Source organism: Hypanus sabinus, unplaced genomic scaffold (genome assembly GCF_030144855.1).
Source record: "Hypanus sabinus isolate sHypSab1 unplaced genomic scaffold, sHypSab1.hap1 scaffold_151, whole genome shotgun sequence".
Lineage (NCBI taxonomy): Eukaryota > Metazoa > Chordata > Chondrichthyes > Myliobatiformes > Dasyatidae > Hypanus > Hypanus sabinus.
The window spans coordinates 680,797-696,974 of record NW_026779585.1 but is presented as its reverse complement, the minus strand read 5'-3'; the positions used below and the strand labels follow the sequence as shown (position 1 = coordinate 696,974).

Below are 16,178 nucleotides of genomic sequence, written 5' to 3'. Positions count from 1 at the left end.
CAGTCAGGGTGAAGGATAATCCAAAGAGCTTCTACAGGTATGTTAAGAGCAAAAGGATGGTAAGGGATAAAATTGGCCCTCTTGAAGATCAGAGTGGTGGGCTATGTATGGAACCAAAAGAAATGGGGGCGATCTTAAATGGCAACACACGCAAAATGCTGGTGGAACACAGCAGGCCAGGTAGCATCTATAGGGAGAAGCACTGTCGACGTTTCGGGCCGAAACCCTTCATCAGGACTAACCAAGAGGAAAGATAGTAAGAGTAGTGGGGGGACGGGGAAATGCGAAATGATAGAAGACCGGAGGGAGTGGGATGAAGCTAAGAGCTGGAAAGGTGATTGGCGAAAGTAATACAGAGCTGGAGAAGGGAAAGGATCATGGGACGGGAGGCCTCGGGAGAAAGAAAGGGGGGGGGGCACCAGAGGGAGATGGAGAACAGGCAAACAACTAAATACATCAGGGATGGGGTAAGAAGGGGAGGAGGGGCTTTAACAGAAGTTAGAGAAGTCAATGTTCATGCCATCAGGTTGGAGGATACCCACCCAGTACATAAGGTGTTGTTCCTCCCACCCGAGTTTGGATTAATTTTGACAGTCATGAAATTTGCTTGTTATTTGTGGCAGCAGTACAGGGTAATACATAAAGTCACCATAGCACTTTGCAAAAGCCAGAGGCAGCCTATCTATCCAGACGTGCCTAAGACTTACGCACAGTACTGGACCTTAGCCCTTTCGAGGCCAACATTATAACCATATAACCATATAACAATCACAGCACGGAAACAGGCCATCTCGGCCCTTCTAGTCCGTGCCGAACTCTTAATCTCACCTAGTCCCACCTACCCACACTCAGCCCATAACCCTCCACTTCTTTCCTGTCCATATACCTGTCCAATTTTACCTTAAATGACACAACTGAACTGGCCTCTACTACTTCTACAGGAAGCTCATTCCACACAGCTACCACTCTCTGAGTAAAGAAATACCCCCTCGTGTTTCCCTTAAACTTCTGCCCCCTAACTCTCAAATCACGTCCTCTCGTTTGAATCTCCCCTACTCTCAATGGAAACGTCAATGGAAACGTCAACTCTATCTATCCCTTTCAAAATTTTAAATACCTCGATCAAATCCCCCCTCAACCTTCTACGCTCCAATGAATAGAGACCTAACTTGTTCAACCTTTCTCTGTAACTTGTGCTGAAACCCAGGTAACATCCTAGTAAATCGTCTCTGCACTCTCTCTAATTTATTGATATCTTTCCTATAATTCGGTGACCAGAACTGTACACAATATTCCAAATTTGGCCTTACCAATGCCTTGTACAATTTTAACATTACATCCCAACTTCTGTACTCAACGCTTTGATTTATAAAGGCCAGCGTTCCAAAAGCCTTCTTCACCACCCTATCTACATGAGACTCCACCTTCAGGGAACTATGCACTGTTATTCCTAGATCTCTCTGTTCCTCTGCATTCCTCAATGCCCTACCATTTACCCTGTATGTTCTATTTGGATTATTCCTGCCAAAATGTAGAACCTCACATTTCTCAGCATTAAACTCCATCTGCCAATGTTCAGCCCATTCTTCTAACCGGCATAAATCTCCCTGCAAGCTTTGAAAACCCACCTCATTATCCACAACACCTCCTACCTTAGTATCATCGGCATACTTACTAATCCAATTTACCACCCCATCATCCAGATCATTTATGTACATTACAAACAACATTGGACCCAAAACAGATCCCTGAGGCACCCCGCTAGTCACCGGCCTCCATCCCGATAAACAATTATCCACCACTACTCTCTGGCAACTCCCATCTAGCCACTGTTGAATCCATTTTATTACTCCACCACTAATACCTAACGACTGAACCTTCTTAACTAACCTTCCATGTGGAACTTTGTCAAAGGCTTTGCTGAAGTCTATATAGACTACATCCACTGCCTTACCCTCGTCAACATTCCTCGTAACTTCTTCAAAAAATTCAATAAGGCTTGTCAAACATGACCTTCCACGCACAAATCCATGCTGGCTACTTTTAATCAGATCCTGTCTATCCAGATAATTATTAATACTATCTCTAAGAATACTTTCCATTAATTTACCCACCACTGATGTCAAACTGACAGGTCTATAATTGCTAGGCTTACTTCTAGAACCCTTTTTAAACAATGGAAACACATGAGCAATACGCCAATCCTCCGGCACAATCCCCGCTTCTAATGACATATTAAAGATCTCCATCAGAGCTCCTGCTATTTCTACACAAACTTCCCTCAAGGTCCTGGGGAATATCCTGTCAGGACTCAGAGATTTATCCACTTTTAAATTTCTTAAAAGCGCCAGTACTTCCACCTCTTTAATTGTCATAGTTTTCATAACTTCCTTACTTGTTTCCCACACCTTACACAATTCAATATCCTTCTCCTTAGTGAATACCAAAGAGAAGAAATCGTTCAAAATCTCTCCCATCTCCCTCAGCTCCACACATAGCTGACCACTCTGATTCTCTAAGGGCCCAATTTTATCCCTCATTATCCTCTTGCTTTTAATATAACTGCAGAAACCTTTCGGATTTTTTTCACCTTATTTGCCAAACCAACCTCGTATCTTCTTTTAGCTTTTCTAATCTCTTTCTTAAGATTCCTTTTATATTCTTTATATTCCTCGAGCAATTCCTTTAATCCATGCTGCCTATATCTATTGTAGACATCCCTCTTTTTCCGAACCATGCTCGGGGACCTCCTCTGGACCCTCTAGTTACATATCACAGTCATTGAGAACCTGCTTTTCCCATAGTTTCATCCCATCTATTTCTCACCCGTCAACTTTAAGTGGAACAAAGTGGGGCTGCGGTGTAAGTTGGAGATGAGGCAAAATTTACTCGTTACCCCAGTTCCTGGCACTTGTGCAGTCCCGATCCCAGCCGCTGAAGTCCTTCACACTGAACGACGCACCGCTCCAGATTGAGACATCTTATCGTGCCGCAGTGACGCATGGCGCGAGACAGCACCGCGCAGTCAATCGGGGTCAGTCGCAGCCCGCTGAACGAAAGTGTTTCCACAGATCCCAGCGTGTCCTGAGCCAGCCCAGGGTTCTGAGACTCAAACAGGTAGTGCAACGTGTTCAGGAGCCTCCTTTTACCAGCTTCGCTCTCCGTCTTTCCACTCTGGCATTTAACCTCCTTCTTCACCCAGTCAATCACCCGGCAGGTTGTCTCGTGAGGAAATGGGCCCAGAAACTCCTCCAGGCCCCGAGCTGTCATTGGGGAGGAGAGACCGGCAACAAAACGGAGAAATACCTCAAATCGCCCATCGGTCGCGCAGTGGGCTTCAGTGAGGAGTTTCGTAATATCTCTGCCATCTGGGATCAGGAATTGTGCGACTGCAGCTACAAACTCTTGGATGGTGAGGTGTGGGAATGTGTACACCACGCTCCGGGCAGAATCCTCTCTCTCCAAAAGCTCCATCAGGAACCCGGACAGGAACTGGGAAGGCTGCAGATTGAACTTGATCAAATCTCCATCTGTAAACACGATCTTCTTCTCGGACACCCCTCTGAAGGCCATCTGACCAACCCTGAGTAACACATCACGGGGGTTCTCAATCTCACAGCTGTGGTTTTTCAGGATGTTGTAAATATAGTAGGAGTACAGTTGGGTGATGGTCTTGGGAACTCGCTGCGGGTCCCTGACTCTTTGTGTGAAGAAGGGGCCCAGTGCCAGAGCGAGGATCCAGCAGTAGGAGGGGTTGTAGCTCATGGTGTACAAGATCTCGTTCTCCTTCACGTGTTTGAAAACAGCTTCCGCCACCGTCTGATCATCAAAATGCCTGATGAAATATTCCTTCCGTTCCTCACCAACAAATCCCAGGATTTCAGCCCAGAGGGTGATGTCTGCCTTTTCCAATAAATGTAACGCGGTGGGGCGGGTGGTCACCAGCACGGAACACCCTGGGAGCAGCTTGTGCTGGATTAAACTGTACACAATGTCCGACACCGTACACTGGAATTCGGGATCTGTGCATGTGGACTGAGCTTCTGTACATCCCCGACTGTCAGCAAAATCAATTCTGTCATTGAATTCATCCAAGCCATCGAATATAAACAGCAATGCCTCTGGGTTCTTCCAGACCTCCCCCAGGATATTCCCAAAGTAGGGATACTGATCCAGAATCAGTTCCCTCAGGCTTATTTTGCAGTTAATGGAGTTTAAATCCCGGAATTTGAAACTGAAGACAAACTGGAATTGTTGTAATATTTTGCCCGTGGCCCAGTCATAGACAATCTTCTGTACCATTGTTGTTTTCCCGATCCCTGGGACTCCAGCCACCGCTGACGAACTTCCAGATTGGGATTTACTCCGGGAAAAGCAACACTGGAACAATTGATCGGTCCGAATTTTTTCCAGGTCCTTCTGTATCAGGTATTCTCTCCACACCTCGTGGTCTCGGCCTCTGGCCTGCAGCTCATGTTCCAGCAGTTTCCGATCCCGGACAGTAGAGATGACCGTGAGCTCGGCGTATCGATCAACCAGCTGGAAAACCTTCACCTTCTCCCTCATCAGGATCGTGTTCACCCTCAGCGTCTCGGTCTGCGCCCGCAGGGTCTCCTTGTGCGTCTGGTGAGTGTCTTGTGTGGGTGAGATAGAAAAACAGTTCTGACAATCAGCTTTGTTCACACAAAAGGAAGCAAATTTGCGACTTCACTTTACTAGGCATGAGGCCCAGGGAAATGTATATAAAATTGAGAGTTGTTTCATTGTATTTAGTGTAACCCCCTGGGTCGCCTCAGGCTCGCTCAGCTCGTTCTCGTCTAGGGGGAGCAGCCTTCGGCCCCGCCAAACTGGGTAATCAGCTGGTGTGGATGCTGTGTGATGTCCCCGCCTCACCCAAAAACAGACAGTACACCATAAGCGATTAAATGAGTACAATTTATAAAGGTTACTATAACTAAGTGATTAATAACGATACAGTATATATGAAGAGAAAAAATAAAGAAAAGGCGCCAAACTTATCAAAGTCCAAACCACTTCGTGCACAACCGTTGGAGCTCAATTACTGAAGTCTTCTGGCCACCATTCGATCCCCTCCGAACTCCTCGACTCACAGCTCAGGACCCTCCGAGTGGTCAACCAAGCACATCTAGCTTCATCCCCCCTCCTCGGAATATCTCCCGGCCTCGGACCCCCGCTTGAGGTCCATTTCTCGCCCAGCTTACAGCATTGCGTCCTCTCTCTCTCGACCCCCTCACGCCGATCTGCCCAAAAGCCATACTAGATCTGGTATTAGGTAATGAACCGGGTCAGGTCACAGATTTGTCAGTGGGTGAGCATCTGGGGGACAGTGATCACCTCTCCCTGACCTTTAGCATTATCATGGAAAAGGATACAATCAGAGAGGACAGGAAAATTTTTAATTGGGGAAGGGCAAATTTTGATGCTATGAGGCTAGAACTTGCAGGTGTGAATTGGGATGATGCTTATGCAGGGAAATGTACTATGGACATGTGGTCGATGTTTAAGGATCTCTTGCAGGATGTTAGGGATAAACTTGTCCCGGTGAGGAAGATAAAGAATGGTAGGGTGAAGAAACCATGGGTGACAAGTGAGGGGGGAAATCTAGTCAGGTGGAAGAAGGCAGCTTACGTGAGGTTTAGGAAGCAAGGATCAGATGAGTCTATTGAGGAATATGGGGTAGCAAGAAAGGAGCTTAAGAAGGGGCTGAGAAGAGCAAGAAGGGGGCATGAGAAGGCCTTGGTGAGTAGGGTAAAGGAAAATCCCAAGGCATTCTTCAATTATGTGAAGAACAATAGGATGACAGGAATGAAGGTAGGACCGATTCGAGATAAAAGTGGGAAGATGCGCCTGGAAGCTGTGGAAATGAGCAAGGTCCTCAATGAATACTTCTCTTCGGTATTCACCACTGAGAGGGAACTTGATGACGGTGAGGACAATATGAGTGAGGTTGATGTTCTGGAGCATGTTGATATAGAAGGAGAAGAGGTGTTGGTGTTGTTAAAATACATTAGGACTGATAAGTCTCCCGGGCCTGACGGAATATTCCCCAGGCTGCACCACGAGGCGAGGGAAGAGTTTGCTGAGCCTCTGGCTAGGATCTTTATGTCCTCGTTGTCCATGGGAATGGTACCGGAGGATTGGAGGGAGGCGAATGTTGTCCCCTTGTTCAAGAAAGGTAGTAGGGATAGTCCAGGTAATTATAGACCAGTGAGCCTTACGTCTGTGGTGGGAAATCTGTTGGAAAAGATTCTTAGAGATAGGGTCTGTGGGCATTTAGAGAATCATGGTCTGATCAGGGACAGTCAGCATGGCTTTGTGAAGGGCTGATCATGTCTAACAAGCCTGATAGAGTTCTTTGAGGAGGTGACCAGACATATTGATGAGGGTAGTGCAGTGAATGTGATCTACATGGACTTTAGTAAGGCATTTGACAAGGTTCCACATGGTAGATTTATTTCAGAAAGTCAGAAGGCATGGGATCCAGGGAAGTTTGTCCAGGTGGATTCAGAATGGCATGCCTGCAGAAAGCAGAGGGTTGTGGTGGAGGGAGTACATTCAGACTGGAGGGTTGTGACTAGTGGTGTCCCACAAGGATCGGTCCTGGGACCTCGACCTTTCGTGATTTTTATTAACGACCTGGATGTGGTGGTAGAAGCGTGGGTTGGCAAGTTTGCAGACGACACTAAGATTGCTGGTGTTGTAGATAGTGTAGAGGATTGTCCAAGATTGCAGAGAGACATTGATAGGATGTAGAAGTGGGCTGAGAAGTGGCAGATGGAGTTCAACCCAGAGAAGTGTGAGGTGGTACACTTTGGAAGGACAAACTCCAAGGCAGAGTACAAAGTAAATGGCAGGATACTTGGGAGTGTGGAGGAGCAGAGGGATCTGGGGGTACATGTCCACAGATCCCTGAAAGTTACCTCTCAGGTAGATAGGGTAGTTAAGAATTCTTATGGGGTGTTAGCTTTCATAAGTCGAGGGATAGAGTTTAAAAATCGCGAGGTAATGATGCAGCTCTATAAAACTCTGGTTCGGCCACACTTGGAGTACTGTGTCCAGTTCTGGTCGCCTCACTATAGGAAGGATGTGGAAGCATTGGAAAGGGTACAGAGGAGATTTACCAGGACGCTGCTTGGTTTAGTGAGTATGGATTATGTTCAGAGATTAAGGGAGCTGGGGCTTTACTCTCTGGAGTGAAGGAGGATGACAGGAGACATGATAGAGGTGTACAAGATATGAAGAGGAATAGACAGAGTGGACAATCCAGGGTCAGGTTGTGTGTTGAACATTTCTCCCTGATGGATTTAAACTTGACTCAGTGTTTCGGTAACTTTAATTCTCCAACATTTGACTTCACGGAAGACCCTTACAGCGGCTCTCTCTGAAAACGTTTTAGTCTGCAATGGGTGAGAACCATAACTACATCGAATCGAATCGACTTTACTGCTTGCATCCTTCATATACATAAGGGTCAAAATCTTTACGACTACGTCTAAATGTGCAATTTATAGTAATTTATAATAAATAGTACGTACAACGATAGAACATAGAAATACAGTTGCGTCAGTCAATATACTCTCTTACTGCACGTCTGAACCCTGCAATTACAGGCAGCCATTCCGTTGAATTCAGAAATTAACATACCTTTCAGATTCTGGGGCACTTCAGAAGTGACCTGTACGACCTTCAAGGACTCCACGAGATCAGGACCTGTTGAAATGATTTCAGAAAGCCCCGTTACATTCTGACGGGAGGGCCGATTGCGGGACCGGGCGCCCGAATTCGGCGCACGGCTTTCAACGCACCTTGTCGGTCCATCTCCACGAGCAGCTCGCCCAGCTTCGGCAGGACGTGGCGCATTTTCACCAGGCTCCTCCAAACCAGCTTCAGGGCCGGGGCTGCCTTCTCCGTCACCGTGCCGAGGAGGAGTTTGGCACCGGAGGCCCTGCTCCCTCTCTCCGAACGCCGGACGATTTGCTGCGAGGAACAACGTCGAATCGACGTTGAGAGGGGCAAAGTGAAAGTTCGAGGTCTGATCTTCACTTCACGGTGCAGGAGGCCATTTGGCCCATCGAGTCTGCCCCACCGTTTCAGCATGGCTGATCCAATGTCCCTCTCAGCTCCAACCTCCTGCCTTCCCTTCGTATCCCTTCATGCCCTGACTGACCGGGAATCTATCAACCTCTGCCTTAGATATACAAAAAGATTTGGTCTCTCTCTCACTTTAAAAAAAATATGCATACATAGTCACACATACATACCCACCCACACAATTAGTACCCCTCAACCATCAGGTCCCTGATCCAGCGTGGATAACTTTGCGCTGCCCAACGCTGATCTGATTTCACATCCCTGATTCTTTCCAACTCCTGTCGTCAGTATTACAGGTGGCCCCCGCTTTTCCAACATTCAATTTACGACAGCTCGCTGTCACGAAAGACTTACGTTAGTGCCTGTTTTCGCGAACCAAAGCAGATTTCCTCTTTTACAAAAAAAAAAAGACGCCTGCCTTATTGTGCACAGTTCTGGTCACCGAATTACAGGAAAGATGTCAACAAAATAGAGAGAGTACAGAGGAGATTTACTAGAATGTTACCTGGCTTTCAGCACCTAAGTTACAGGGAAAGGTTGAACAAGTTAGGTCTTTATTCTTTGTACAGAGGAGATTTACTAGAATGTTACCTGGCTTTCAGCACCTATGTTACAGGGAAAGGTTGAACAAGTTAGGCCTTTATTCTTTGGAACGTAGAAGGTTGAGGGGAGACGATGGAGGTATTTAAAATTATGAGGGGTATAGATAGAGTTGACGTGGATAGGCTATTTCCATTGAGAGTTGGGGAGATTCAAACAAGAGAACATGAGTTGAGAGTTAGGGGGCAAAAGGGTAACACGAGGGGGAATTTCTTTACTCAGAGAGTGGTAGCTGTGTGGAATGATCTTCCAGTAGAAGTGGTAGAGGCAGGTTCGGTATTGTCATTTAAAGTAAAATTAGATAGGGTATATGGACAGGAAAGGAATGGAGGGTTACGGGCTGAGTGCGGGTCAGTGGGACTAGGTGAGAGTAAGCGTTCGGCATGGACTAGAAGGGCCGAGATGGCCTGTTTCCGTGCTGTCATTGTAATATGGTTATATGGTTATACGTGTGTTTACCCCAAGAAAGACTACAATGACCATGAAACCTTGTGCGGGCAGTTGTTTGCGCATGTGTGTACGTGAGTATGCATGTACGTGCCAATTTTTTTCTCCAAATCGATTTTGGCTCGCTGCCTTCCTGAGTTTGATAAGTGACACTACACCGTACCCACAATATTTCTACTTTACATAGGGTGTAAATTTATTATATCATTCCTGCTTTTACTATATGTTGGTGTTACTTTAGGTTTTATGTGCTATTTGCTTTGATTTGGCAGGTTATTGTTTGGGTCTGGGAACGCACAAAAAATTTGTCCCATATAAATTAACGGTAATCGCGTCTTCGTTTTCTGACATTTTGGATTACAAACGGTTTCATGGGAACGCTCTACCTTCGGACTAAATTAGCGGCAATTGTACCTTGGGGGAGGCAGACGGTGACTGCCCACCTTGTCTACACCCCTTCGGAGTCACATCGTCGGAAGACCATCAGATTCAGGGGCAGAACGAGGCCATTTGGCCCGTCCAGTCTGCTTCGCCATTTCACCGTGGCTGATCAATTTTCCTCTCAGCTTTCCCCTGCCTTCTCCCCGTATCCCTTCATGCCCTGACCGATCAAGAATCAACCTCTGCCTTAAATATAACCAATGACTTGGCCTCCTCAGCCGTGCAGGGCAAGGGGTCCCATAAGTACACCACTCTCTGGCTTCCCCCCTACAGGACGCCCCTCTATCCTGAGGCAGTGTCTTCTGGTCCCAGACTCCCCCACGAAGGGAAGCCATAGCTTGCCCGTACTACAGGTATACCTTTACCTTTGTTGCCCCTTCTCTGCAACTTTAAATAACATGTTTCTCCACTTTGCCGTTGTTCCTGGTGAACGGTCATTCACAGAAAACATTCAGTCTGTGTCCCTTTCCACAGATGCTGCATGGCCAGCCGAGTCAGTCAGTCTGTCTGTCTGTCTCTCTCTACCCCCCTCCCTCTCTCTCTCTCTCTCTCTCTCTCTCTCTCCCTTTCTCTCTCCACCCCTCTCTCTCCACCTCTCTCTCTCTCTCCCTCTCTCTCTCCCCCCCTCTCTCTCCACTCTCTCTCTCTCCCTTTCTCTCTCTCCCCCTCCCTCTCTCTCCCCCCTCTCTCCCTCTCTCTCTCCCCCTCTCTCTCCCTCCTCCCCTCCCTCTCTCCCCCCTCTCCTTTCTCTCTCCCCCCTTTCTCTCTCTCTCCCCCCTCTCTCCCCCTCCCTCTCTCTCTCCCCCTCCCTCTCTCTCCCCTCCCTTTCTCTCTCTCTCCCCTCTCCCCCTCTCTCTCCCTCCTCCCCTCCCTCTCTCCCCCCTCTCCCTTTCTCTCTCCCCCCTTTCTCTCTCTCTCCCTCTCTCCCCCTCTCTCTCCACCTCCCCTCCCTCTCTCCCCCCTCTCCCTTTCTCTCTCCCCCCTTTCTCTCTCTCCCCCCTCCCTCTCTCTCTCCCCCTCCCTCTCTCTCCCCCTCCCCTCTCCCCCTCCCTCTCTCCCCCTCCCTTTCTCTCTCCCCCCTCCCTCTCTCTCTCCCCCTCCCTCTCTCTCCCCCTCCCTCTCTCTCCCCCTCCCTTCTCTCTCTCCCTCCCTCTCCCCCCCCTCTCTCTCCCCCTCTCTCCACCTCTCTCTCCCCCTCCCTTTCTCTCTCTCCCTCCCTCTCCCCCCTCTCTCTCCCCCTCTCTCCACCTCTCTCTCTCTCCCCCTCCCTCTCTCTCCCTCTCTCCCTCCTCCCCTCCCCTCCCCCCTCTCTCTCTCCCCCCTTTCTCTCTCTCTCACCCCCCTCCCTCTCTCTCCCCCTCCCTCTCTCCCCTTCTCTCACCACCTCTCTCTCTCTCCCTCTCTCCCCCTCTCTCTCTCCCTCCTCCCCTCCCTCTCTCCCCCCTTTCTCCCCCTCCCTTTCTCTCGTCCCTCCCTCTCCCCCTCTCTCCCTCTTTCCCCCCTCCCGCTCCCCCCTCTCTCTCTCCCCCCTTTCTCTCTCTCTCCCCCCTCCCTCTCTCTCCCCTCCCTCTCTCCCCTCTCTCTCCACCTCTCTCTCTCTCCCTCTCTCCCCTCTCTCTCTCTCCCTCCTCCCCTCCCTCTCTCCCCCCTTTCCCTTTCTCTCTCCCTCCCTCTCCCCCTCTCTCCCTCTTTCCCCCCTCCTCTCTCCCACTCTCTCTCTCCCTCTCCCTTTCTCTCCTCCTTCCTCTCTCTCTTCCCCCTCTCCTTTCTCTCTCCCTCCCCCCTCTCGTCCCTTTCTCTCTCTCCCTTTCTCCCCCTCTCTCTCTCCTTTCTCCCCTCTCTCTCTCCCTTTCTCCCCCCTCTCTCTCTCTCCCTTTCTCCCCTCTCTCTCTCCCTTTCTCCCCCCTCTCTCTCTCCTTTCTCCCCCTCTCTCTCTCTCTTTCTCCCCCCTCTCTCTCTCCCTTTCTCCCCCCCTCTCTCTCTCCCTTTCTCCCCCTCTCTCTCTCTCCCTTTCTCCCCCTCACACACTCCCTTTCTCCCCCCCTCTCTCTCTCCCTTTCTCCCCCCTCTCTCTCCCTTTCTCCCCCCTCTCTCTCTCCTTTCTCCCCCCTCTCTCTCTCCCTTTCTCCCCCTCTCTCTCTCCCTTTCTCCCCCCTCTCTCTCTCTCCCTTCTCCCCCCTCTCTCTCTCTCCCTTCACCCCTCTCACACACTCCCTTCACCCCCCACTCTCTCTCCCGTTCTCCCCTCTCTCTCTCTCCCTTTCTCCCCCTCTCTCTCTCCCTTTCTCCCCCTCTCTCTCTCTCTCTCTCCCTTCTCCCCCCTCTCTCTCTCCCTTTCCCCCCCTCTCTCTCTCCCTTCTCCCCCCTCTCTCTCCCTTTCTCCCCCTCTCTCTCTCCCTTTCTCCCCCCTCTCTCTCTCCCTTTCTCCCCTCTCTCTCTCTCCCTTTCTCCCCCCTCTCTCTCTCCCTTTCTCCCCCCTCTCTCTCTCCCCTTTCTCCCCCCTCTCTCTCCCTTCTCCCCCCTCTCTCTCTCTCCCTTTCTCCCCCTCTCTCTCTCCCTTTCTCCCCCCTCTCTCTCTCCCTTTCTCCCCCTCTCTCTCTCCCTTTCTCCCCCTCTCTCTCTCCCTTTCTCCCCCCCCCTCTCTCTCTCTCTCCCTTTCTCCCCTCTCTCTCTCTCCCTTTCTCCCCCCTCTCTCTCTCCCCCTCCCTCTCCCCCTCCCTTTCTCTCTCTCCCTCCCTCTCCCCCCCCTCTCTCTCCCCCTCTCTCCACCTCTCTCTCCCCCTCCCTTTCTCTCTCTCCCTCCCTCTCCCCCCTCTCTCTCCCCCTCTCTCCACCTCTCTCTCCCCCTCCCTCTCTCTCCCTCTCTCCCTCCTCCCCTCCCGCTCCCCCCTCTCTCTCTCCCCCCTTTCTCTCTCTCTCCCCCCTCCCTCTCTCTCCCCCTCCCTCTCTCCCCTTCTCTCTCCACCTCTCTCTCTCTCCCTCTCTCCCCTCTCTCTCTCTCCCTCCTCCCCTCCCTCTCTCCCCCCTTTCTCCCCCTCTCTCCCTTTCTCTCTCCCTCCCTCTCCCCCTCTCTCCCTCTTTCCCCCCTCCCGCTCCCCCCTCTCTCTCTCCCCCCTTTCTCTCTCTCTCCCCCCTCCCTCTCTCTCCCCCTCCCTCTCTCCCCTTCTCTCTCCACCTCTCTCTCTCTCCCTCTCTCCCCTCTCTCTCTCTCCCTCCTCCCCTCCCTCTCTCCCCCCTTTCCCTTTCTCTCTCCCTCCCTCTCCCCCTCTCTCCCTCTTTCCCCCCTGCCTCTCTCCCACTCTCTCTCTCCCTCTCCCTTTCTCTCCCTCCTTCCTCTCTCTCTCCCCCTCTCCCTTTCTCTCTCCCTCCCCCTCTCTCTCCCTTTCTCTCTCTCCCTTTCTCCCCCTCTCTCTCTCCCTTTCTCCCCCTCTCTCTCTCCCTTTCTCCCCCCTCTCTCTCTCTCCCTTTCTCCCCCTCTCTCTCTCCCTTTCTCCCCCCTCTCTCTCCCTTTCTCCCCCTCTCTCTCTCCCTTTCTCCCCCCTCTCTCTCTCCCTTTCTCCCCCCTCTCTCTCTCCCTTTCTCCCCCCTCTCTCTCTCCCTTTCTCCCCCCTCTCTCTCTCTCCCTTTCTCCCCCCTCTCTCTCTCTCGCTTTCTCCCCTCTCTCTCTCTCCCTTTCTCCCCCCTCTCTCTCTCCCTTTCTCCCCCTCTCTCTCTCTCCCTTTCTCCCCCCTCTCTCTCTCCCTTTCTCCCCCCCTCTCTCTCTCTCTCTCTCCCTTTCTCCCCCCTCTCTCTCTCCCTTTCTCCCCCCTCTCTCTCTCCCTTTCTCCCCCCTCTCTCTCCCTTTCTCCCCCCTCTCTCTCTCCCTTTCTCCCCCCTCTCTCTCTCCCTTTCTCCCCTCTCTCTCTCTCCCTTTCTCCCCCCTCTCTCTCTCCCTTTCTCCCCCCTCTCTCTCTCCCTTTCTCCCCCCTCTCTCTCTCCCTTTCTCCCCCCTCTCTCTCTCTCCCTTTCTCCCCCCTCTCTCTCTCCCTTTCTCCCCCCTCTCTCTCTCTCCCTTTCTCCCCCCTCTCTCTCTCCCTTTCTCCCCCCTCTCTCTCTCCCTTTCTCCCCCCCCCTCTCTCTCTCTCTCCCTTTCTCCCCTCTCTCTCTCTCCCTTTCTCCCCCCTCTCTCTCTCCCTTTCTCCCCCCTCTCTCTCTCCCTTTCTCCCCCCTCTCTCTCTCCCTTTCTCCCCCCTCTCTATCTCTCCCTTTCTCCCCCTCTCTCTCTCCCTTTCTCCCCCCTCTCTCTCTCTCCCTTTCTCCCCCTCTCTCTCTCCCTTTCTCCCCCCTCTCTCTCTCCCTTTCTCCCCCCTCTCTCTCTCCCTTTCTCCCCCCTCTCTCTCTCCCTTTCTCCCCCTCTCTCTCTCCCTTTCTCCCCCCTCTCTCTCTCTCTCCCTTTCTCCCCTCTCTCTCTCTCCCTTTCTCCCCCCTCTCTCTCTCCCTTTCTCCCCCTCTCTCTCTCCCTTTCTCCCCCCTCTCTCTCTCCCTTTCTCCCCCCTCTCTCTCTCCCTTTCTCCCCCCTCTCTCTCTCTCTCCCTTTCTCCCCTCTCTCTCTCTCCCTTTCTCCCCCCTCTCTCTCTCCCTTTCTCCCCCCTCTCTCTCTCCCTTTCTCCCCCCTCTCTCTCTCCCTTTCTCCCCCCTCTCTCTCTCTCCCTTTCTCCCCCTCTCTCTCTCCCTTTCTCTCCCCTCTCTCTCTCCCTTTCTCCCCCCCCCTCTCTCTCCCTCGATTTCCAGCACATGCAGACGTTCTCCTGTTTGTTGTTTGAGACAGGAGGTGTTGACATTGGAGAGGGCTCAGAAGGGGTTCAGAGGAGTGATTTCAGGAGGGGAAAGGGTTACCCCTATGAGGAGAGTATGATTGCTCTGGGCTCTGACTGGAATTTAGTGACTGGGGTTTGAGGGGGGGGAATCTCACTGAACCCAATCGGATGTTGAAAGGCCTCGGCTGAGTGGATGTGGAGAGGGTGCTTCCCGTGGTGGGGGAGTCTAGGACCAGAGGGCACAGCCTCAGGATAGAGGGACGTCTATTTAGAACGGAGATGTAGAATTTCTTCCACCGCAGGGTGGAGAATCCGTGGAAGGCTTGGACGCGGGCGGCTGCGGAGGCCAAGTCTTTGGGTACGTTGACGGCAGAGGTTGATCGATCAGGGCCTGAAAGGTCTTGGGGAGAAGGCAGGAGGATGGGGTTGAGAGGGAGATGGATCGGCCATGATGAAATGGCGGTGCAGACTCAACGGGCCGAACGGCCTAATTCTGCCTCGATATCTTATGGTCTTATTGACTGTGTGCCAGAATATCCATGCCTGGACAACAAAGTCTGGTCTACAAGCAAAAATATCAATTATTATAATTCCATCTGTCAAGGAATTTATCCACCAGAGAAGGTGCTCGGGAGTGGTAGAGTGGAGGCGGAGAGGACGTTTAGGATACTGGGCGGGTTTTGGACCGGAAAGCACATCCTCAGGAGAGAGGAGCCTCGGTTTAGAGCCGTGACGAGGGAGAATTTCTTTGGCCGGAGGGTGGTGGATCTGCGGAATTCGTTGACACGAGGTGACTGTGCGTATCGCTGGGGGTCGACAGGCTCTTGACCGGTGAGGGCGTGGAACGTTGCGGGGCGAAGGCAGGAGGATGGGGCTGAGAGGGGTAATGAATCAGCCAACAGGGAATGGCGGAGGAGACCCGACGGGCCGAACGGCCTGATCCTGCCCGTGACCCGAGGCTCTGCAGCGCTCAGCTCGATTGGCTGAAAGGAACCCCCTCTCCCACTCACCTGGTGCTCCCGGGTGCTCAGGAGTCCCTCGTACGTTAAAGTGAAGCTGACTCCTTGCACCGAATCTTCGACCGCCTGCTCCAGCCTCAGCCGGTAATGACTTGTCAGCTGGAGGAGCTGCGGATGTTCCCACTTCTCCAAGAGGTTGGCTATGGTCGATATCGGCATCGTCATCGCCAGATCTGCCAACATCAATGCTCTAATTAACAATTTTCTCTCTGGACATCTTTCACCAACAAATTACAGTGTCAGCTCACCGCGTGGAAAAATGGCTATGTCACGGTTCTATTTAAGAATCAGAAATTTACCTCATTTACCAAGTTCCTTCATTTGTTCGTCCTGTGCTGTGTCATATGACATCATCATTATGTGTAGTGTTGTATGTTATCATCATTATATGTGATGATTATGTCATCACATGCCATATGACATCATTATGTGTGGTGTCGAATGTTATCATCATTATGTGTGATGTCAAATGACATCATCATTATGTGTGGTGTCGAATGTTATCATCATTATGTTAGATGTCATATGACATCATTATGTGTGGTGTCAAGTGTTATCATCATTATGTGTGATGTCAAATGACATCATCATTATGTGTGGTGTCGTATGTTACCATCATTATGTGTGATGTCAAATGACATCATCTTTATGTGCGGTGTCAAATGTTATCATCATTATGTGTGATGTCAAATGACATCATCATTATGTGTGGTGTCGAATGTTATCATCATTATGTTAGATGTCATATGACATCATTATGTGT

General features: G+C 51.0%; 1 protein-coding gene across 1 annotated transcript in view; it reads right to left on the bottom strand.

Annotated features, from left to right (window-relative positions):
- LOC132387086 (NACHT, LRR and PYD domains-containing protein 3-like) overlaps positions 1–16,178 on the bottom strand; it is a 38,270-nt gene that overhangs the window by 6,005 nt on the left and 16,087 nt on the right. The window contains exons 4-7 of the mRNA XM_059959440.1: positions 15,407–15,588; positions 7,827–7,998; positions 7,666–7,731; positions 2,897–4,634 (exon numbers count right to left, since the gene is read on the bottom strand). Of these exons, the coding sequence (XP_059815423.1) occupies positions 2,897–4,634; positions 7,666–7,731; positions 7,827–7,998; positions 15,407–15,588 (2,158 nt within the window). The remainder of the gene's footprint in view (positions 1–2,896; positions 4,635–7,665; positions 7,732–7,826; positions 7,999–15,406; positions 15,589–16,178) is intronic.